Source organism: Homalodisca vitripennis, chromosome 5, assembly GCF_021130785.1.
Source record: "Homalodisca vitripennis isolate AUS2020 chromosome 5, UT_GWSS_2.1, whole genome shotgun sequence".
NCBI classification, from domain to species: domain Eukaryota; kingdom Metazoa; phylum Arthropoda; class Insecta; order Hemiptera; family Cicadellidae; genus Homalodisca; species Homalodisca vitripennis.
The window spans coordinates 113016243-113040900 of NC_060211.1; the positions used below are offsets into that span (position 1 = coordinate 113016243).

A 24658-nucleotide genomic window follows, 5' to 3' on the forward strand; every position below is an offset into this window, starting at 1 on the left:
AGGGTTGAATTGTGTTTTTAGTATGTTTGTCCACAAATTAATTGTAGTAAGGAAGAAAATCTTAACAGTAAATGGAACTTTTAGTTATAATATGTTATATTTTATACAAAGATCAGAGCCGATTCCTTAAAATTAAAAATATCTATATTTTCGGCATTATAAAAAGTTGAAAATTAAAAATTATGTGACGAGACATTTGAAGTTTATAATTTAGCGTCGTTCTAAAAATCATTTGGTAAGTAATATACAAATTGGAACCTGTGTATAATGATAAGATTACATATATTTACAACACAATACGATAGCATAATGTGCGGCTAAGTGTAACTACAATAAAACTTCTCACATGACCAAATATTTAGACTGCTATAAAATATGTTATAAAATCGATATACAAGTAAGAATAAAAATAGTTGGATTTCCATTTTAATAGGCCTTTATACTATAAATTACCACTAGTAAATAAAAATGTTGTTTTATTAAAGTACAACGAGATTGCCATCAACAATCAGGGACTATTATAACTGTCAACTTACATTTATAAATGTAATTGGTGTACTTGTTTAGTATTAAGAACACGCGTAATTAAATTAGAAAATTACGTATTTATCTAAGGAAACTGTTTATGAAGCTTATTTTTTAAATTAAATGTTTGAAGCAAATGTTTTAAATGACTATGAATACTGTAAACCTCTCGGCTGCACAAAAACTAGATTAGCGTACTCTAATAGCAAAAAAGGTAACCACACATTTGCTAATAAGTTATGAAAAATTATATTACCTTTGAGTTTCATGAATAATGAAACAAACATTTCTTTTCTGGTTTATCAAATTTGGTACAAACATACACTTCATATAGTATATGAAGGTATTATCTTTACCTTAAATGACATTTTAAAATGTTTTAGTAAGACGACAAGTTGTATTTGTTTAAGTTAATTCAGTCAAATTTGGTTAATTTCTATACTCTTTAAGTACATTTCTTTTATTTACAGTAACAAAAGTTATTATCAATGGATTTTAGGGAATTAGAGTAATTATTACAGGTTAATATTTGACATTTAAATAGTGTAAACGTAAACAAAACTAACTACCCAACTAGCACCCATAACCGAAGAAGAAGATATGAAGCATGGCACCGATCACCATCACTATTATGTAAGTTGGAACAGAGTATGCTCTGGGTGGAACTAATGCAAATTCCGCTAGTAGCGCTAGTATTGTCTCTGCCTATGATATTGAGATAATCGTAGTCTCTTAGAATATGTCTAGGTAGCAGTTCTGTTCGTGCAATTAGTTCAGAAAAGTTTCTAAAAATTACAACGTAATAGGTCATTTTTAGTATTAAGTGTTTTATATAACAAAATTACAACTTATATTTAAATAACTATGAATGTTGAAAAAGTTAATCTGCTGCAACGTTCTCAATCTTTAAGGCGCGATACGCGTTAAATCTCGCATATACAAAACATTAATCCCATATGATATAATTTTCACTTACTTTCATACACGTGTGTTTAATACACTATTTGAAAACCTCTTGGCTTTTAATTGACTACGAGGTTATGGGCCGTTGTAGATGAATAGTATTAGGCTAAAATGGATGGTTTTAGATTGGAATCATGTGGTAACAAGCTACTGTACTTCCATCAGTCAGTTACAATAACTTTAGTTGCAGTTGTAGAGTGGTGGTTAAAAACGAATACTTTCGGATTGTGTGCTGAAAACAAATAAGTTGATACTGGATTTCCGTTGTGGACATTTCAAAGTAGCTACATTAGTTTCTTTAAATGAACAATATTTATATTATGAGCTTTACTGCATTGGTACAAAGAAACGGGATGTACTGATGATAATTAATGCTTTATATTTGGGGGGAAATATTACACTAATATTAACAAAGTACTGGAATTTGTGGATTTCATCCTGACAAACTTGTTAGTTAAATTTCCGTACCGTATTCCAACTAAGCGGTAAATAAAATAGGAAAACTATTTTGTTAAAGCAGCTGAATAAACGGACAAAAAATCAATCATCTATTTATTTAAATAACGTAAAATAAAATGTTCTACATAAAACAAAGTATTCCCTTCATTTTTTGGTTCCTATTCTCTTCTCTCAGTTATAAATTTACTGTTTAAAAAAAATACACGCAATTAATAATATCCATAGTTTTACAAGTATTGTTTATTAAATACTATTTGTCTTAATGCATTTTACTTAACAATATATACATTAGGAATAACAACATACATTTAGGGACGGCGCCAACTGCGACCGGCCCGGTTGCAGTGGGTAGGTTTCCATTTGATTGTATGCATTTTGACGGAATATAAAAGGCCAGGCCGGTCGCAGTCGGCGCTGTGCCTAAGAGTTTCGATAAAATCTGTTAAAATGTTGTGGGTAAAAATCATACGGCTGATATCATAAATCAATAATAGTTCTGCAGCCTGCTGTAAACAGTGTGAACGTAGAAAAAGAGGTATTGTATTACTGGTCTCTGGTGCATCTAACTGTCAACACCCGTAGTGAAGTCAAGTTTACCATTAAATGGAGGGTAATATATGCCACTCAAACTGGTGGCGCTTTAATGCTGTTTAACGCTGTTCAATCACATTGTAATTATATATGAATATACCTATAATTGCGAAATTCAGCTTATAGAATGTGGATTAGTGCTCTAAATTGATTCTAGTGTTAAATAATTAAAATATTTTAAATTTGATTTCTAATTATTATTATTATAATAATTGATCGAATCATTTCAATAATCTTTTATGAGATAAAAAAAGTTAACTTGGAAGATTTGAATTTTTTGGTCAGAAAAGTTTAGTCTGTAGTAAAGTTTTTGTAAAAGAGTGCACAATTTGTTGCTAATAAGATTAATAAATGAGGTTTAAAAGAAGGAAATCATGTTTCTTTTGATACAGCGTTGTGAACTCCCACTGTGAGTCTCCCGCCGCTACCCGCTGCCAAATTCATGCGAATTTAACGAATAAAGTAATGACATTTTTTGGTCAATATTTTTGTTTGTTTTATGTGTCCATCTGTATAGTGATTAAATTTACACTACAGTTTTTTTTTTTACTTTCTCGAGAGAGAGAGAGGATTGTTTGGTACACATTTTGTATGGTAAAGCTAGTTCTTTAAAGCATAGAAAGCGCTATTATGGTAGGCTAAATCTTCAAAGTTTCAGTCCATTTTAATTTTATAGAAGTTATATCAAATTTACGAATTAAATTTAAAATGCTCAGTATTTTTATTATTGTCATTTTAGTCAATATCATATGACTAATAGTTTTCTGAAATATATTTATAATATTGCGCTTTACAATAAAAGGTTTTTAAGTGGCAGCAGATTTTAGCGTTGGATGCATTGACTTTTCAAAAATTGATACATAATCAAAACTACTGGCTTTGACTGTCCACTTTTACAGTTAAAAACTACATACAAGCACATAAATCACCAATACTGTTTTCCTACTAATATCATAACAGATTGTTATTAATGGTTTATTGGTAACATTTATTTATTTAATTTGTGCATTGTTTTCCGTTGTGAATGTTAAAATAGGATACACCAAGGCGACTAAAGTCCACAATGAAACATAAAATAGTACCTCGAAGCTACATGAGTTATTCTGAAGCCGGTAGGATCAACTTCGCCGATCGGATGAGGAAAAACGATTATGCCTATTTGTATCGTTTGTTTATGTACACTTACTGTTGAGAACTATGGAGTAAGGTTAAGTTACAGATGTTTCAGAATTATTGCCACAATGATTTTGTAAACTGTTCCGTTGTTAGGTAAAGGCGGATGACTGCACTATTTCAATTGAAATGAATTATTAAGGATTATATTTTTAAGAGTCTTGATACTGTCATTCCGAACGAGGTTTGTTCAGTTTTATAAACTTTTCGAAGAACTGAAGTTATTTTAGAATGATCTCCATTGTACTCCAAAACGACTCACCTTTAGTTTGGAAAGCATCTGGTAAGCATAGTACTTCAGAATAATGTTACTATATATATATATATATATATATATATATATATATATATATATATATATATATATATATATATATATATATATATATTTGAAACAATCTAGGCCTATACTTAAATTTTTATGGGGTAGGCTTATTTACCTGTTTAGTGTTCATAACCAACATAGATTAACATTTCGGAAACAGATATTTTACAATTTCGGTCAAGATTTCTGACATTTTATATTAAGTGTTTTATTTATGATAATTAAGGGTAAAGTTTTACTTTTTCAACTTCACTCTTAACTTATATGGGTAGGGTAGGGTACGATAAGCGGATCTGGTTTTTTATATCGAAGAATATAATCATCGATACCTAATATTTGCATATCGAATCATAGACTATCAATCGATATAAAAGTAATAACAATCATATGTTTTAAATTAAAATGTGAATTTAATGATGTAATAAATAATAAATGAACATAACCAAAATCAGGGAAACTCATAACTTTAACTAAATGAAACAGAACGAGAACAATCAAACAGCAAAACCAAAAATAATTAAGAAATGATAACAAACATTGGGAATAGAAAATAAATTAAAACAAAAAAATAAATAGAATAGGAAACGGAAATTTGTCAAACTATCTACATGTCTTCACCTGGGTAGCAATTGTTTACAGCTTTTAAGAAATGGTTGAATGCGTCCTCTTCAGAAAACCGCACCTCTCTTCTATATAAATATTCACAGAGGTGATCTGTGAGAAGGTCGGCTGGGATACCACTTCTTAGACTACGTTTTACGGCTCTCCACGAACTTTCAACTGTCTGAGTGTTGGCACCAGTTGCTGGGTTTAAAAAGTTTTCACTATGATTCACAGTAAAATGGACAAAACCACAATCACTTAATCCAAAATATGCTTTCCACATATCTGTAACTATGGTTGTTCCAGGCTGCACGTCTTTTAGTACGAGAGGAATGAGAGTTTTTGCATCTCGTTTGTTTTCAGGACAAATCTCTATCCTATATCTACCCTCACGTTTTTGTCCTTCCGGTATAGTTTCTATTAAACCTAGAATCCAGGTTCCTTCTACCAACCTCCCTTTGTTATTTTTACGTTTACCAATTTTACACTCATCAATTTCCACCACCACTCCAGGACCTCCAAGCTTTTCTTCCCTATTAAACTTATCATCTATCCAAACAAAACACACTTCCCTGCAAAACGACAGCCAGTCAGATATCGTACTTCTAGATGGACTGTGTAAATCAGAACTACACTCAAGAATTAAAAAATCATAATTTGTCTGATTTCTGGAAAAGAAGTACATTAAAGTCACAATATTGCGCAGTCCGAACTTTGACCCTTCAAAAAAACTATTCTCCAGTGCGTTTTTACTAAAGTTGTGTCCACCATTACCTTCTTTTTTTCATCTGAAGACGACCATGTTAGCTCCTCTGACAGTTACATTTGTTACCTTACCACAAATATCACATAATGGATTCTTAGGTACTAACCCAAATTCTGAAGCCATAAAAAACATGTTTTATTGTCTTTTAAAGCAATTTCGTGAAGCTTCCCAAGATTGACAGCCATTTTTAATACACAATGTTACTTATGTGAAATTTAAAATATTACCTTAATTGTATTATTTGAAAGTGTTTACAGCTGTTCATATAGATTATTTAAGTTAATTGTTAAAAATAATTAATCAGTATCGATTGATTATATCGATGGTTATGATTAAGTAATATCGTTTGCCAATTTCGATATAAAAAACCGGGTCCGCTTATTGGACCCTACCCTATGGGTACCTTATTGGTATTTATTTACATTAGCGTGACCATGGAAAATAGACTTTTTTCATGGGTTAGGCATTTATAGCCAAGTATTATTATCACAGGTGCATATGAACTGGGGGGAAAGTATATTATTGTATTATATTGATGCCTTTCGGGCATTATTGCGTTAAGGAGCAGGGGCATCACGTGATCTGGGATTCGACTTTTGCAAGCTCGAGTTAATTTTTTTTCTAAAAGAGCAAGCAGTGCCCAGCGGGCAGGCATCGTTGACAGGATTAACGTATTAGTCAGCATCATTTCAGTAACTTATCACTTACCTTAATGTTCAGGTGGGTACAGTTTGCAGCCGCAACCCAGAAATGGTGGATCCGCTCATTGAGGTTTGGGTATTTCGCCTTAAAAAGGTATTCACCCAAATACCCCACAAAATGAGTTTTTATCCTGCCGTAATGCGGAATTTTATCCTTAACACTTCTCCACGTCTGCTCGATGGTATTTGTGTGAGCGTGAGTGCGTGGGTCCGCAAACTCCTTTGAGTGATTCACTGTCTTATGTACAAACCCCTCGTCCTCTAAGCAGTCATACGCACGCCAACAGTCACTAATAATTTTACTTCCCGGTAAAATTGTTTCTTTCTCGATCTTTAACAGAGTTTCCTTGTCCCTTTTATCTACCAGCACTAAAAATGTTTCGTGTGTGGTGTGGTCTATACCACCAAACACCCACTGCCTTTCAATAAGTCGTCCTCTGTTATATTTACGTCTACCAAATTTGGCTTTGTCAATTTCCACAATGTGGCCAACTCCATCTAAAGTAACATCATCATTGGCCACATGGTCAACAAATACTTCCCGACAAAAAGACAATACCAGTCAACAGCTGTTTTAGAACTAATATTAAAGTTCTTTTCCAGGTAATCTTGTCGCGGCAGCACTAAACACAATATTGACGCAACAACATAAAAAATGTCCGTCAATGGTAACCGGGCGTTTTCAAAGAAAGTGCCCTTTTTTCGCACTGGCAGTAAACCGACACTTGATTTTCTTTCGTTTCGGTGCAGGCGTATAGTACTTTCCACACCGAAAATGGAAGTCCCAAAATTCGTTTACAACGAGTTCGTTGTCACACTTTCTATTACCACAATGCCTAGTCCGGTTATAAGCCCCGTGGTTTACATAAAATTGTAAAACTCCATACTCGTCTTTACGAATTGCTTCCACGTGAGATACCGAACATCCAACACAAAGGTGTGCCATTACCACTACTGAACTAGGAGGTTAAGAATAGACGTGGAGGAACAACAGTAGTTTAAAATGGCGTCCCTTCTTTATTTGAGAAGGCACGGAGTAATACCAAACTGTCAAATATGGATAGTGTTGCCAGAGGTACAATAATTATCGTAAAGGTACGATAATTTCATTGATTTTATGTGCCGGTAAGATACAATAGGTAGTTATTATCGTACCATGAAAGATTTTTGACAAATTTATACAAGTAACATACCAAAAGTTATATTATATTTGTTATTATTATAACATAATTTATTATATACGAACATAACATACTTTTTCATTAAATGTGTTTGGTACGATTATTTTATATGAAAGTACGATAATTTCTCGTTGTTGGTATGATAATCGGTTTTTTAAATCTGGCTATACTGAGTTTGAGCAACGCGGAGTTATAGGAAACTGTCAAAAACGGAGTTTTCAGAGGATTTAAAAAAATCGTAGCTCCTTTGATTTTCGTTGCCAACGAATTTTTTCTTCAATATTGTTTTCAGGAAAAATTTTAGTTTTCAGGAAAAAAATGAACATACCTTTCCATGGTCACGTTAATGTAAATATTGATACCACCTTATTATTTTCCAGTGACCACTCTGTCCCTATCTACTAATTCACTAGTCTGTATGGGTAGTTTTCTTTATCATTTAAGTGATATTTTTCCTGACACCTGTCATAATTTTATCATTTAATTAATGGTTATAGTTCCTTTATTATTTATGTCTTTATGTAATTGTTTAAACTATTTTTATTAATTTGAAACATAACTTTAATTTAGTATTTTAGATACATTAATATCTATTGATAGTTCTGTTATTCGATACATAAAGTATCGATGACTGTAATAACCGATATAAAAACTGAATCCGCTTATTGTACTCTGCCTGAAATATCAGTTACAAAGTTGTGATTTTGGTACTCTTCCTGATTTTGGTACTCTTCCTCCACTAGTCTTATAAGAGTATTTTGACTCAGTAGGGACCTTGAATGATTCATAATACTTCGCCACACCCAAATTACATACACGTACGATTTTGTTATATTATAATTAGAAACAAACGTAAACATAACCACAACATTCTAACTGAGCACTTGCCAAAAGAGTAGGCTGCAACTATGAAACAATCGTCTCTGATATGACGTCATTGACGACAGGCCAACTTGATTATAAACTTTCATCAATGTTATTGATTGATCAGCTGTATTTGTGCACTATGTAATATGTTCATGCAAATTAATATAAAATTCAAGTAAAAATATAATGTATTATATTATTAATATATTTTCTTATGAATTATTTGATGAAAAATACAAGGAAAGTATAACATACATGGTATTTTTAAATTTGTGAAAAATATAATTTCTTTTGGTTAAGTAAAAAAATCAGTCATTGCATTTTAAAACATCGACTTGAACTTTACACCTCCTGTTTGTTGGTCTTGACAATTTCATGCAGATTTCACGTAACAAACATTTTAATGTAGGTAGGCCTACTAATAATAAAGCTGTGTCAGTTTGAAATTTTTGACCAAAATCAGTTTTTTGAGCGCAGTGAGTGAACAACAAGCAAATAATCATTGCGAATGGTGAGGTTAGCTCCAATTAACCTTCCTCTTACATGCAGCATCTTAAATATGATGCTGTTGCAGACTTGACTCCTAAAATCTGAAGTCATGTTCATCTGAAGGGATCCAAAAACAGCCGGCAACTAAGAACAAAGAAGCTCAGAATGAAACCCCTCCCCCCACATCGTTTCGACATCCAGACTACGAAAAGTAGTGCAATCTAGGTGAAGAGTTATTCTCATTGTCTCATCAGGTGGACAATTGAGTGCACTACGATGACGATCCCAAAGCACGGTGGAGCAACCGAGTCTTCTACACATAGCGCAGCTATGGTGGGAAGGGTTGATTCAATGCAAATGTTGATTCAATACGAATGATTCAGCATCAAATTTCAGATGCTGCATGTAAGAGAAAGGTGAACGCGAGCTAAACTCAACTTTCACATTGAATCAACCCTTCCCACCTTAACTGCGTTATCCAGTAATAAACATGATCACATTAATTTCTTGGTCTTGTTATTCAGGGATGCTACAGGTCAGGGAAATCAGGGAAGTCAGGGAAAAGTCAGGGAAAAAAAAACAGGACTGGAAATCAGGGAAAAGTCAGGGAATCCGGTCTCAAGTCAGGGAAAAGTCAGGGAATTTCGACGTTGGTCAGGGAAAAATATAAAATCCCTTTACACAAATAAACTTACTGCCCGCAGCGCCGAGTCCAAGCCTGCAGACGACGCGGCGCATGAAGCAGGCAGCCGAGGTGGCTCGGCTGGCTCACCCATTAATTGCCAAAAACCCTGGGGATTGCGTCGAAAAAAAGTCAGGGAAAAATGAAAAATTTGGTCTGGAAATCAGGGAAAAGTCAGGGAATTTCATTATTGGACTCCTGTAGCAACCCTGTTATTACATACAACTTTGTCCAATTAAGGGTAAACGCGCACTAGCATGGCCAAGACCAAGATCACGACCAAGACCAAGACAGTTTTGTAATGTACTAAAAACAACAGTCAGTCTGTTGGATGTCGAGGAAATAGCAGTGGCCATGTATGTGTACCGTAAATATGTAAAAGGTAAAAGAAAACACTGGATACACCCCTTGAGAGCAGAGAGGCCTTTAAAAGGGTACTTTGTTAGTTTTTATGCTAATTTACGTGAGCATGAAGAAGAGTTTTTTAACTACACACGGATGAGTGTTAAAAGTTTTGACAAACTGTTAGTGAAAATCGCGCCTCACATTGAACCAATGGGGACACTTGGTCGTCTTCGTGAACACTACTTCCAGTCATTGAATGTGGGGTTGAAGTATTTCTTTGTAGACTGGTGAGAAGTTCGTAGTTGTTGCCACCAGTATTCATACAAGAAGCTATTGAAGATCCCTGCTGGTAGATTCTCTGGTCATATCCACCATAAATAAGCTGTGTTTTTGCCCAAAAAATCGAAGTCTTTGTGAAGATCCTTCATGACAGTGGTTCTAGTCCATCCAGTTTTAAAATATGTAATTCAAAGTTAGAAAAATACGTTACATAATTCATTCTTCTGTGCCGCTGTTGTACCGATATCGCCACCGAATAGCAATGTTATTTCTTCCCATTTTTCCTTCGTTATTCTATTGGCATAATCATCTGATTAAAAATCCTACATTACATTGCCATTTTACAATACTGTCTACTAAACTTGTTCACAAATCACAAACAAGTCAATCGCACACACCAACCTCTCTCAACTACTCCTGGTCGCAGACTTGGCCGTAGGCAGTGCGCGCTGTTCCATAACAGCTGATAGAAACCCGGCCGCAATGTCAAGCCGGTCTCGCGCTTGGTCTGTGCGACCAGAGCATACAGCTGTGGTCGTGCGTCTGTCGTGTCTTGGTCTGACTAGTGCGCGTTGCTCCACATCATTTCACGTTGTCCTGGCTGCACGTTCTTGGTCTTGGTCATGGCCGTGCTAGTGCACATTTACCCTAATTCTTGCTGTATCTCTTATAGTTTCCAATATTCTTTTAGTGTGCATTTAAAATTTGGATCACACTGTATATGCTCCTAAACCATTTTACAATGTAAGGTTTTATAGCAATGCTTTTTTAAACCTCTTGTCATCTGTTGTGGTTTCGATTGATAGATGGAGACTTGACCTTCCCGTGAGTGTTGTAATTCCACGATTTGTGAGCAATCCTCTAGGTAGCTTTTAAACCATTTATTGGCCAAGTCTCTCACTCCTAGGTCTTCCAGTTTGTTGCACAGTAATTCGTGCCCCAAGCAGTCAAATGCTTTACTGTAGTCCAAAAATACAGCTGACACATACTACTCATTGTCTATTTGGTCAATGATGAATTCAGTTAAGTCAATCAGAGCTGTGGTTGTAGATGTTTTTTTAGAAAGCCATGCTGTTTATCAGTCAGTAAGTTGTTTTGGATCATGTGTTGCATTAGTCTGGCTAGAGCAATTTTTTCTGTAATTTTGGAGAAAGTGGAGACAAGGGAGATTGATCGGTAGTTCTGGAGATCTGTAGTTGGGCCCTTTTTGTGTTTGGGATAAACTTTGCTTATTTTTAGAGCAGAGGGAAACTGTCCACATTCAAATGATTTATTGATAATGCTCACAATAGGGGCAGTGGGTTCTTTTTTGCAGTTTTTGACCATTTTTGAAGAGAACTCATCGATGCCAGCAAATGACTTAGGTTTTAAACTGTTTATGACGTGTTCAACTTCTACAGAATTTGTCGGAGCTAAGGTTAAGGTTGCTGGGCAAAAAGTTGTTGATGGGTGAATAGTTGCTTGATTGTCTTCTGTCAATTCTTTGCTTTGTAATAGGGTAGTGTCAGCTATTTCTAAAAAATATTTATTTAAAATGTCAGTTATTTTGACTGGGTCATTAATTGTCATATCTCCAACTTTAATTTTAATTTCTGACGTGTTTCCCAGCTTAGATCTTCTTCGTCCATTGTTGATAACTTGCCATAGGGCTTTAGGTTTATTGTCTGATTGTTCAATGAAATTAGATGTAGAAATTTGCCTGAGGTTCCGTAACTTAAGATCATAGCTTCTCTTTTTGTCAACCATGTTTCTTTTGTTATCAATGTTTCCTGTCGATTCATATTTATAGAGGGCTCTAAGATATACACTTTTAAGAGCTCTGGCTTCTTCATCATAATACTTCAACTGTTTTTTCTTGCTTATATTTTTAATTTTTCTTAGAGGGCATGTGGTGTTGAGTGCTAGTTGTAGGATGTGTTTGAAGTGATTGAAAGCACCTTCCACATCAGGGGCATTGTGTATCCTTTCCCAGTTTTGTTCTGAGAGGAAGAATTTTAAATTTTGAAGACATCAGTCATTTATAATTCTTTTTGTGGTTATTTGAGAATGTATTGACTCATGAATTGTGTTTAATCTACAGAGTTGGGCAGTATGATCTGATAATCCTGTATGTATTGTGTATGCACTAATATCTTCTTCAGGAGTGTTATAACATACACAGTCAATGGATGTGGCAGTATTTTGGGTTATTCGGGTAGCTGGTAGAGGATACCTTGTAATGTTATGTGTCGAAAATTCTTCTTCTAAAGTTGTGTTTTTGTGATTTGATTTCAACCTGTCAATATTAATGTCCCCGATGATTAAGGTGGCTCTGATATGTGCTTCTTGAGATTCAAGAATATCTGAGATGATTTCAACAGCTGGCTTTACATTGTCAACAGGTGCTCGATAGACTCCCAGGATTTGAAGGTCTAATTTTTCTGTCTTAACTTTCACCATTGCTGCTTCACATATAGATTCCTGGCGATAGGTTGAGATGTCAATTTCTTGAAAGGAGTTGACAAGTTCTTCTTTCGAGTAAATTGCCACACCCCCGAGTTTGTGTACTTCTCTACTGAAGTCTGTTATTAGAGCGTACCCATTGATTTTGGTGGCTTGTAGTTTCTTCTGGCATCTAGAAGGTGGTTTAGCATCTCCACTTTATTAGCCAGTCCTCTAATGTTTTGGTGGAGGATTGTTATGTGTTGCACCCTACTCCTATCAGTGTTGTGTCTTTTACTGAGTGTTTTTCAATAGGTTTGCCTAAAAAAAGAGCATGCTGTTCAAGAGATGGGTATGTTAGAGTGGAGGAAAGGTTGGAGTTACAACTGTTTGCCCCATAGCTGTAGTGTTGCTTCGTATGTTTCTTGTAGAACTCAATGTTGTTAACGAAAAATTCATTTATATCTTCATCCGTTCCTAATATTTTAGCATTTAAGGGAGGTAATTTACTCATTTCCATTCTTCTCAGAGAGGATTTGCTTCCTCTTGTTGAAACCGTTGCATGGTGTTCAAGGTTGTTTTTGCTTTTTGTAACTCGGAGAGATATACTGAAGACATTATCTTTCCTGTGTTTTCTGTTGGGTAGAGATCTCCGTACTGTATTAGTCTTAATTTTTGTTAGAGAGTTCAGTAAGTGGGTGTTCAGTTTTTGAAGACAGGTTTGACTGGCTCCTGGTGTCATGCTGTAGTTGTGTTGAGGGTTCAGTTTTTGTACGCATGTTTGACTGTCTCCTGTGGTCATATGGTGATAGGTCTGATTGATCTTGTGCTGAGGGTTCAGTTTTTGTACGCATGTTTGACTGTTTCCTGTGGTCATATGGTGATAGGTCTGATTGATCTCGGTCAAGTGGGTGTTCAGTTTTTGTGGACAGGTTTGACTGGCTCCTGGTGCCATGCTGTAGTCGTGCTGAGGGTTCAGTTTTTGTACGCAGGTTTGACTGTCTCCTGTGGTCATATGGTGATATGTCTGATCTCATGCTGAAGGTTCAGTTTTTGTACGCAGGTTTGACTGTCTCCTGTGGTCATATGGTGATAGGTCTAAATGATCTCATACTGAAGGTTCAGTTTTTGTACGCAGGTTTGACTGTCTCCTGCGGTCATATGGTGATAGGTCTGATTGATCTCGTGCTGAGGGTTCAGTTTTTGTACGCAGGTTTGACTGTCTCCTGTGGTCATATGGTGATATGTCTGATTGATCTCATGCTGAAGGTTCAGTTTTTGTACGCAGGTTTGACTGTCTCCTGTGGTCATATAGTGATATGTCTGATTGATCTCATGCTGAAGGTTCAGTTTTTGTACGCAGGTTTGACTGTCTCCTGCGGTCATATGGTGATAGGTCTGATTGATCTCGTGCTGAGGGTTCAGTTTTTGTATGCAGGTTTGACTGTCTCCTGTGGTCATATGGTGATAAGTCTGATTGATCTCATGCTGAAGGTTCAGTTTTTGTACGCAAGTTTGATTGTCTCCTGTGGTCATATGGTGATATGTCTGATTGATCTCATGCTGAAGGTTCAGTTTTTGTACGCAGGTTTGACTGTCTCCTGCGGTCATATGGTGATAGGTCTGATTGACCTCGGTCAAGTGGGTGTTGAGTTTTTGTGGACAGGTTTGACTGGCTCCTGGTCTCGTGAAGGGATTTTTGGTTGGCACTGTTACACCATGTTCATTCAAAATTTCTCCAGGGAAGTGTTGATTTTTAGTAAAAGGAGGTTTTGATTTATGATTAGTTGAGGTTGTATGAAGAAACGATTTTAAAAAGGTCCTGGCAGCCTCTTCTTGCTTTGTCAGCTTAAGATGAATTTTGTAATAATCAGCTTTACTTTGGTTTAGTTTGTCTATAGTGATGTTTAGTTTTTCCTGTAGTGCCTCATACCTTTTTAGCATGGTAGCATTCTCCATTTTTAAGGCCTCCAGTTGCAATAACTGCTCATGCGTTTGGGATTTTAATTGAGTAGATATTTTCTTGAGCTCAGAGTTTTGAAAGAGTGAATAATTTATTTCTTGTGACAGAGTAATTTTTTCGTCTTCAGACTGAGAGATGAGGTCAATTTTAAGGCATTGTTCAGTTTTTAATTTATCTGACAAGAAAGATAGTTCTCTTTTTAAATTCTTGTTTTCTTCTGTCAGATTGCTAATATCACTTTCAAGATTTCCTATATTATCTTCCAGCTCTAGTTTAATATATATCTTGATTAATCCATTGATTAAGAGGACAGAAGGTATCAGGGTTTGTGGGTTGGAGAGGGAAACAAACTAAAGAAGGTTAGGTATAAGAGGAGGAAATAACAGGGCAATAACAATTCTCGTGAAAACGGTAGAAAATTTGAGTGAAAGGAATATATCAACAAGCTGCATTGTAGGGTAGTAAGAGTTTTGTAGTACGTACATTTTTTTCATAATTTTTTCCCACAGTTTCATTGTTTTTTTCTCTTGTTATTTTGGTCTCGTTTGCCATTGTGCAACTAGAAGTTGGTTTATTTATTTTGCATATCTTGATAGATAACATTTTGTTACATAGTCAGACTAATTTCACTGTCCTTTCTATTTTGTGGTGGTAGAGACTAGTGAGTGATGCTTTTCTGTGTATTCAATATTCAAGTTAGTGCACTTTAAGTAGATTACTATTGTGATGTCAGAATGGATAGAAAAGGTGTGTTGTTTTCTTTGTACTTAGTATAGGGAATTGAATCTTTGTGTACTTACTTCAAGTAAGGCAGCTACATGTCCTCCTGCTACATGGTTAGGTAAGATTGTGTAATATTTTTAGCTCTCAAGCATTAGTGCAACCTTTTTTAATTTTATATTTTACTGATTGATACTATCTCGAGGGATGGTTTTTTATTTGTCACCATCAGTGCGGGGCAGCACTGAGTAGTTTATGCTTATGGATTGAGGCATTACTTTCAGGTCGTCCAACTACTAGTTCCTTTTACAAGGCTTGTTTTTAAATTACCAGGCTTTCCTAAATTTAATTGTTTTCTGTTGTTTTCAAATTTTCTTTTTTTTCTTAGAAAAAAAAAACAAATTATACGAAGTGGCTAATATATACCACACAACAAATCAAGTTTATCTTATTCTAACAACAGCAGAATTGTTATACATCGCTCACAAAATGAAAATATATCCTATTAATATTATGAAAGAGAATATTTGTGAAGATGTTTCTATGTTTGATACTCAATCATACAAAACGTAGTGGACATATTTAGACGAAATTAGGTATGCACATTACATAGATATAAGATTAAAACATATATATTTTTATTCTGAAACCACTCTGAAATACTCTTAAAAGCAATTTAAAGAAAATTGATTTACTTTAAAGATATGCAGTATTTTAGACTGCTGGTCGAGTCACAGAATTCAACGTGCCACACTATGTCCCTGTATTTTGTATTCATGAACAGGCATCAGCTGTCATGTTGTAATGCAAACTGTATTATCTAAGTAAACCTGTGCGATAGCAAATGGAATCAAAACTGCTCTAGACTTTATAATTGATTTATCTTCCCAAATGTTGGATACTGCAAGTGATGAGTATTAAATGAACTGTTTTAAATTCTAATATCCGCACACGATACTGGTCAGGTGATAGTGGTATGCTGATGTAACTAACCTTGAGTGAAAGAAAGGTTTAGACTCAATAATTCATCAGTTTAGACTCAAAGCTTATATCATTGTTGTTTGACTATTACTCTTTCAAGTAAGTTAAAATTGAACATTTAAATGTAAGATGTAAACTTTAATCTGACACTACTTTAAACTCTAATTTGATCTATTTTCCTTTCATTGTAATCTTTAAAAATTAGTTCTTAGCTTGGGGTTTAAATTTTAAATTTATAAGTTGACCATCCTTAAAAAATTGAAAATGGTACAAAACTGTCTTACTTGCCTAAAGCTAAAGAGGGATATGTTTTATAAACACTCTATTTAGTTTGGAACAACTTGAGAATTTAGTGCCTGATAAATGTAATTTATTAAGACATTTTATTCTTTTTCACTTTTCTAGATTGGATAAAGATCCGAGAAGAGCACAGGATCGTAGGCAGCCTGATCGGTTGTCTAGTCGGATTACCAAGACAAGACACATTTCAAGGTCTCCCCCTCATGTTACTCAAGGAGGAAGTAACTTTACTTCTTGAGAAGAATTTAGCCTGTGTCATCAGTGATTCTGCTCTGTCTCAAAGACCTGATGATCAGTCAAGAGAAAAATATTCGTTGTATAAAGAAGAAAATAAGAAAGAACAGGTATAAAAATATTTGTACAACTTCATTGTTTATAATATCAACATCATTATTCATCCTTTGTGTTTGTAAATGGTTAGAATATCTTTTAATGTTTAAAACATTTGTGCTCAATTAAGGTTTTTTTAATAGCTTCTAAAGCTTATATAACAGCTTCTAACAACTACTGTACTCTAATGACTGAGTGTTACAGTTGCAGTGCTATGAAGCTCAACGTAAAGAACAGATAACATCTCTGATTGACAGAATAATTGAGGGGAAACGAAGAAAGCGGTTGGGTCTCAGTACAAAGAAGAAAAAAATAAATGATCAAGATAATTCTAATAGTGAAGAAACACTGTCATCTGACTTTGAATTAGATCGAGATGAGATTTTGAAGATTGAACTAAACAAATCGTCTGCTAGTCTTTCTCCACCTCTGCTAGTACAAACATTTTTAAGTAAGTTGTGCCATGACAGAACAGTTGTATGTGATCCACACTATTAACCCTCCAAGTGTGAACTTGTACATCACTTTGTGCTAGACCATTTTTAAGAATGGTTAAAAAAAATTATTTGAATATCACTTTTTTTAGAAAAAAAAACATGATCTATAATGTAAGGAAAGATCAAAATACTTCCCATTTTGCATTTAGAAAGATGGTCTCGTTGACTGGCAGAGCAACGTTTTTTGTAATAAATGAGGTATTGTGCTATTTTTATCATAGTAATAAGAATTCCAAAGTACACAAATTGTTTCAAATTTTATTCTGGGGTAAAGTATTTTGAACACAAATTACACAGAACAGGTTTTAAAGCAATAACCATGTCCCATCAGCCAAAATTCACAAATAATGTTAGCTGAAATGAAAATTACCTTTATTTGTGAGTTTTACATACATACAAATGATGACATCATTATTAAGTTTACTTAACCAAATTAAATTATTAGTTGTGTTTTAAATTATTTAGTTTTATAATTAAAAACAATATACAAAGTTTAACATATAAGTTTAATATATAGCCTAAAGTCAAAATTTTCAAAGTAGTTAAAATTAATTAAACCATACAAATTCATACACATACATGTACATATATTTGTTATATTATTAATTCCACAATATAGGGAGAAGGGTTATCTTTATAATTAGTATCAAAATAAGGAAACTAAAACTTTTTTTAAATTATTTTATTTTACAAACACGTGTTTCGGCATTAATACTTTCACTGCCAAAAGCTTATATATAGGCTTTGGATAAAATTGCATTGACCGCCAAGAGCCTATATATAGCCAAGCTCCGCACGAGCTGTTGAATACCGAGAGGCTATATATAAGCTTATGAATATTTTGTTTATTACAAAGGTATTTTCTATTAAATTTCGATGCACCTCATGCCATTGTATTTGGGATGAATTGTACTGTTATAACAAATTTCTTTGGTCCGTTTCATTTTTTTAATATAGTATACAAGTTCTGAAATTTGAAAATTCACGATATTCATAAGGTAGTGCCCAACACATTGTGAATGCTTGTCTGTCTTACACAGTGTGCATTTGTTTACACTGTTAGTCGTTTTAATTTTTTGAATAATGAAATAATACAGTGTTTATTTCCACTTTTTATTTGTATAACTAGTACAAAATATATATAATTTATCACATTGAGTAAGAGAAAACTGTCACCACTAAGTAATTGTCCTTTGTTCCAAGATTGTACTGACTGTACATGTGGGGAAAATTCTAATGGCAGTTTGGATGATTCCATTTTCCAGTCTGAAAACACAATGGATGATATGAATGCAGATCTTTAATATGATCCAGATAAACCCTCCACCACTGGTGCACGTTTTACTGTTCAGAATCCATTGATTACGCCTAGGCACAATGTAGGCAATCTCTCATCGTCTGGTGACGAAGAAATGGATAGCCCTAGGCCTCAATTGTTTACATAAGCCCTATTGCACACAGTGACTATACTTTTAGGCCTAGGCCTTTATTTGATGGTTATGATTTATCCATTGATGAAACTATTACAAATTCAATGAGAAATAGTAGGGATAGGGCTACTAGAGGGTGCCTACCTGCAGTTCCAAGACAGTTGACCCAGAGAGTAGTTGGAACACGTGAATAAAAACTTGTACCCTGGCTATCAACACAACTTTCAGTTTGCTTAATTGGATGGTCCCAAGCACTATCCTCCTCTAGGATCACAGCCTGTTGAATATCTCAACCTTTTTCTCACAATTAATCTGTTACATACTTTTGTGATGGAATCTAACAAAACACCAGGAACTATTTAGCCAGAAGCGATTTGGCCCCACAAAGTAGGCTTAAGGACTGGAAAGCTGTAGCACTGTTGAAAATGAAGGTATTTTTTTGCCAAATTGTTTAATATGGGACTAAATAAAAAGCCTTCAGTTGAAAGTTACTGGAGCAAATGGCCTTCCTTAATCAACCTTGTGGTTTTCAGGAAGCTAATATCACCGGATCGCTTCACTATGATTTTAAAATTCTTCCATCCGGTTTCTCTTTTACAAAACATGGCGAGCCAGGCTATGATCCTAGTGGGCGCTTTAAACCCTTGATTGATCATGAAAATTGACTAATTAGATAACATTACATGGCTAAACAGGCATATCGATTGACGAGTCTTTGGTTGGTACCAAGAAACGTTTGGAATGACTAGTACATGCCAAAAAAAAAACTATGGGTGAGGAATAAAACTATGGGTGCTATGTGATGCCCTAACACATTATTGTGTAGTGTTTTTTTGCCTTATAATGGTGCATTTTATGAGGATAATGCATCAAAGGAACACAGCTTAGCTCACTACGTTGTCAAAACACTGCTTGAAATGGGCAATAATAAAAAAATTATTAACAAAAATTATTTTGCATATGCCATAAAATAACAGAGCTGCAGCATTTGTAGTGTGACAGTCCCCTGTAGTTTTTGTGAGGAACATGCTATTCGGAAAATAGACTGCATCAAACATGTTAAGAAAATGAAAATTAATAAGATTTTAATAGTTTCCATTGCCTGAAAAAATTATGAGTTTATTGTGTGGTTTTGAATATCATTTCAAAAAAGTTATCTTACTAGATGTAGAATCTTCCTTAATATATCTTCATTTATACACTTATTACGGTTAATGTTTTAATAGTTGTATTTGTTTGATTATTGTTGAAGAATATTTTATTCAATTAGGTGAACATTGGACGAATGAATCTGAAGAAACTGTGAAATGGAGGTTTCCAGAAACTTCACATGAAAGACTGAGATATTCCACTTTTAAAGACCTTTGGGAAAAAGGTTTTTATATTACTGAAGGACATAAATTTGGCGTCGACTACCTTGTGTATCCAGGTATGGGAATATGAATATAATTTATTTGTAATCTAGTTCTCAATGTAAGCAATTATACTAGTGTTGTTCTCTTGGCTGACGTTTTGCCTACCTGTATTATAGTGTAGTAAACTGTGTTGTTGAATCTAGAATTAATATAAATTCTATTCTTAGTTCCTCTCTAGGTTTCTCAATATCATGATAAAACCTAGTCTACCTCAACTTGATCAAATAGGGATAAATGATCAGGTCTTTTTCAGTGGAGAAATGATTAACAGGTGCTGGGGTAAAATTAAAAAGTCATTGTGATAATTAGAACATTAAATAGAACAACTGGTGACGAAAGTGCAACAAAATTTGTTCTTTTTGCTAGCTTATATAATTCTATATATGCTTTCTTATCATGCTCTATCCTCAAGTAGTTAGTTATAACAGTGATTATTATCAACCAGGATCAAGTCCTGTGGCCATGTAAGTTCTGGACTGCATTTGTTAAGTAATACAGGATTTAAAATTATATGCAACATTGTAGGAATTTATTTCTCCTTAATTCACATACTTATGTAAATTTATTTCAGTATTTCTGGTACAAATTTGTAAGTATTTGTGATTAAATTTTATCCTTCATGAAATATACATCCTGGATTGGCCCAAGCTGCAGTATAGTCAACTGTGAATCAATATTATAGTCTGGATCAAGTTAGTCTGGTTTAATAAATAAAACTTGAGTGTTTATTTATAGAATAAGATACTTTTAACATGAAAGTAACAATGACATATTTATTATACAGTATACAGGTTCTAAAACCAAAACCACATTTTTATAAGTAAAATATCTTGAAATAAAGTGGTGTGGTTTAAATTTAGCGTAAGCTTGTCTTTGTGTTATGTTGGATAAGGTTTTTACTGTTGAAAATTGACTAGAGATAAATTTTGGAGAAGTTTATTTTTATAATGCTAAATCTGAGTTAATATCCTTTTAGATTAAATTCAATATTTTTTTAAAAATCTACCCACATAAAGCAAGATTTAGAAAACTTTACAACTGGTAGCTACTTTATGTGTTTCTCTCTGTCCTATTATTGGAGTGATCAGTATGAATGAGTTTAACAAATTCACTGCTAACGTCTCTGATGGGAGATGCGCCGAACTCACTCCAGGTGTTGTAGTCTTCAATTGGAGACCTTTGGCCATTGTTGCAATATAAGCTTAGTTTGGAATGCATTTGAGCTGGAACATTGATCTTTTCGTAGTGTCGTTAGTAATCTGATATTGTTACTAATCAATATCTGCTGTCATGTGCTGCAGTACGATAGGAGACCCTTTATTTCTAACTGCTATGTGCTTCAATATTTTTGTAGCGGTTAATGTATTAAAATTTAATTCACAATAATTTTCAATTTTCTAATTAATTAAATTTTAAGTTTCTAACTGATAAAAATGTGGGCTTCATGGTGTGGAACTTGAAGTCTCGCAAAACAAAAGTAGATTTATTTTAGAGATAAAAAAATGTATTACATTATTTGAGCTCTTACTCTTAATCCCGACTCCAACAAAACTTTGGAACCCAGATGGGTTTATTAACCAATAGTTTTGAGTTCGCTCCAGTCATGTTGGTGCTTTAGAGCTGTGAGACAAATAATTATTTTTTTCTCATATAGAAACAATCAATTGAAATCTGAGTGACAAATTGTTTAGGTCAGTTAGAAAGTCTAATCTGCACACAATATGTATTTTAGTGTTTATAACATTACTACAGTTTTTTATTTTATGTTTATGTCTGATGTTGTTTATCTAGGAGATCCTGTGAAGTTCCATGCTCAGTTCTTGGTGGTCTGCAAAGATTACAACGAGACATTTTCTACAGTTGATTTCATCTCATATGCTAGACTAGGATCAATATCGAGAAAAACGTTTGTGATTGCAACGAAGCCATCAGATAGTGAAAATGTTGTATATCAATCAATTCAGTGGGCTGAAAAATCTCAATAGAATCCCTTATAAGCAGTATTTTACAAAGTCATGTTCAGTTTTTTTGGAAAAAGAAACAGAAACCAATACATTGTTTTTAAGTAATGTAAATAATGACAGATAAGAATCACTACAATTTTATACAAATTTGTATTTTTTAGAAAAAAAATAAATGTTGTTATTCTTTACTGGTTGTTTATATTTTCCTCTAAAAATTTATCCAAAAGAATCATAAGTAATTTCACCAATTCCTCACTATTCTGATATCTGAAAATTTGTAGACTAGGAAACAAGAAACAGAGACATAAGTTTAATGAACTGTGTGATGCTACTGTTCATCAAAATTACAAGAGAGCTTAACTATTAATTGTGTTATTAATTTTCAATATCTCCAGAGTTTAAGAAGCTCCTTTGATTTGAAGGTGTAAGAATTTCAATCTTCCATAATCTTAGTGTCTGCTACTTTTGTAGAATTGCATAGCAAATTTAGTGAGATTGTAGTCTATTATCAGTTTACTCCTTTAGGAGGATTAGAAACTGGAGACCTAACAGCCTGATCATATCTGTATGAGATATTAACAGGAATCGAATTGACTTGGTAATTTAATTGATTTTGTGTCAAGGGAATATATTATCATAACATCAGTTTAATATTCAGCTCATAGTACAGTTGGATAAATTATAGCTGATTGACGAGTACTAGGCTTGACCATGAGACGTTTCGGAATCTTGCCAATAGACTTTTGATCATGAGTGGGATCAAATCTTGATTGAGAAGTTTCAATTTAAGTTAGAGCTGGACATAATACTGCTTGTCACATTTAACTTTGGTGAATTCTGCTTCTTATTTTTCATCAAATAGACTTCTGCCAGTTTGTATTGTGTAGTTGTATTGTTAACACCACAACTTAAGTTGGTGTAAGATTGTGATCAGTTGCCAAATCAATTTGGTAAAAACAACTGAATTATACTTTCTAACCATTAGTATACATGATCAATTTAATTTAGGAATCATTTACACATGCTAAATGCTTTATCTTCCTTCATAAGAATGAATGGTAAATATACAATACTAGCCAAGATCACCAGATCTTGATGCCAGAATCTACTAAACTGTTCCAATTGAATGGGATAATAGCAGCAAATCCCAGATGTTGCATTATTCCGCATCTGTACCAGGTAGTGTTGCAGTGTGCATCGTAGTAGGTGTAGTTAAGTGAGTAGAACCATTCACAAGTGCAATTGAAGTTCCTTGCATCTCTAAATAAGCCACTGCTTGCTATAAATACTTTAGAATTATAGGACAATGATGATTTTTACTTACCACCTCTATAGTTTAAATAAATGTTGTCATTATCAGTCTAGTAAATTCATATCCTGTCTTCTGTTCCTTGATTACAACACTGGTCAAAGTGTGGTTGGAAGAACTGTCTTTAAAAGTTAATAATTACCTTCAAGTATATTATGATGAGTTTCTCGTAAAACTTTATAATTGGGAACAATAGAGGAGTTAGATGTAAAAAGGTCGTATCTCGGCATACGTCCGATGATGTCATAGACCTTTTTCAGCTGTGGTTGTGAGGAGGGAAACTCTGCAGATTCCTGTTGTTGTATTTGAAGTAAAGATTGTAAGGTTATATGAGTGTTGTTTGTTATTTAAATATGAGTGAACATTGTATAGTGCTAATGTTTTGGTGAAAACCAAACAAGTAAAAAGAAGACAATCTGTAGAAGATCATTAAGTTACTAAGACATTCTGGAGAAACACATCTTTCAACTGATGTTAAGCCATAAAAACCCCCAAAAGACATACACAGTAGTTTTGAACTGTTGTAAAGTAAGCTGTGGTAATAATGTAAACGTAAATGACCAGGAAACATTATTCTATCTGTTTTATAAATCTGCATCAAAGGAGCTGCAAGATACAACTTTTGGTAGGTTTGCTGAAATTGCAGAATGCAAAAACACACAAGGTAGGTGTTTTGAAGAAAAGATATGTTATGTGGAAATACCTAGTTAAAATACACGGAACTGCAAAGTGTGCAAGTAATTTGTATGTACGTTAGTCCAAATATCTGTAAAACATTAACGTATTTAATACAGCAAAAGGTTTTGGCTAGCCATGTCTTTAGGAATCCAAACCGCATGTGTTTTCTGTAGTTGGCTATGGCTTTTGTCAATATGATCGAAATTTTGGGGTGTATGAAGCAAAACTAATGTTGGAAGAAAAAATTCCACAACATACAAAAATATGTCCAGATCCTGGAATCAGCAAACTGAGTTCCTTCTTGTTGAAAAAAGTGGTGCACCATTAATAAAAGTAGGTCTGAGGGATTCAAAAATGTGTTTGAAAAAAGAATTTTCCACTCAAAATAATGTTTTATTTCAGGATACATATTAGTAGCAAGTTCTTGCTTTGGTCATTTTCAGCCTTTTTATTATTTTAAGAAGAATTAACTGCCTGAAAAATGTGAACACTGTTACAAGCTGATAAAGTGAAAATAAATTCAGCAAAAAAAAAAGATGTCAGAATTCTATTCAGATTCTTGAATGATGATGACATTAAATGGTTTGAGGAAGTTTTTCCATGTTCCCACCAGAACTTAGTGATGTTTAGTTGAGAGGATGAAATTATCGCTATATTTGGTTATCCTGAGGAAGATCCACCAGCAGTGTTGGGACTGATTA

The 24658-nt window shown here is 33.9% G+C and overlaps 1 protein-coding gene across 1 annotated transcript; it reads left to right on the forward strand.

Annotated features, from left to right (window-relative positions):
- Nucleotides 1–3697: 3697 nt before the first annotated feature.
- LOC124362730 (tRNA-splicing endonuclease subunit Sen34) lies at nucleotides 3698–22152 on the forward strand. Its single transcript, XM_046817464.1, has 5 exons — nucleotides 3698–3994; nucleotides 16440–16678; nucleotides 16869–17115; nucleotides 19862–20020; nucleotides 21798–22152. Exons 1-5 carry the CDS (start codon nucleotides 3943–3945, stop codon nucleotides 21989–21991), a joined length of 891 nt encoding a protein of 296 aa, XP_046673420.1. The 5' UTR covers nucleotides 3698–3942; the 3' UTR covers nucleotides 21992–22152.
- Nucleotides 22153–24658: the final 2506 nt, after the last annotated feature.

Excerpts from the sequence above, each read along its gene's own strand:
- LOC124362730 (XM_046817464.1), top strand. The coding sequence starts at position 3,943 with ATGATCTCCATTGTACTCCAAAACGACTCACCTTTAGTTTGGAAAGCA. Across the intron at positions 16,679-16,868 it reads AAGAAAATAAGAAAGAACAG|TTGCAGTGCTATGAAGCTCA; the intron begins GTATAAAAATAT and ends TGAGTGTTACAG. Across the intron at positions 20,021-21,797 it reads CGACTACCTTGTGTATCCAG|GAGATCCTGTGAAGTTCCAT; the intron begins GTATGGGAATAT and ends TTGTTTATCTAG.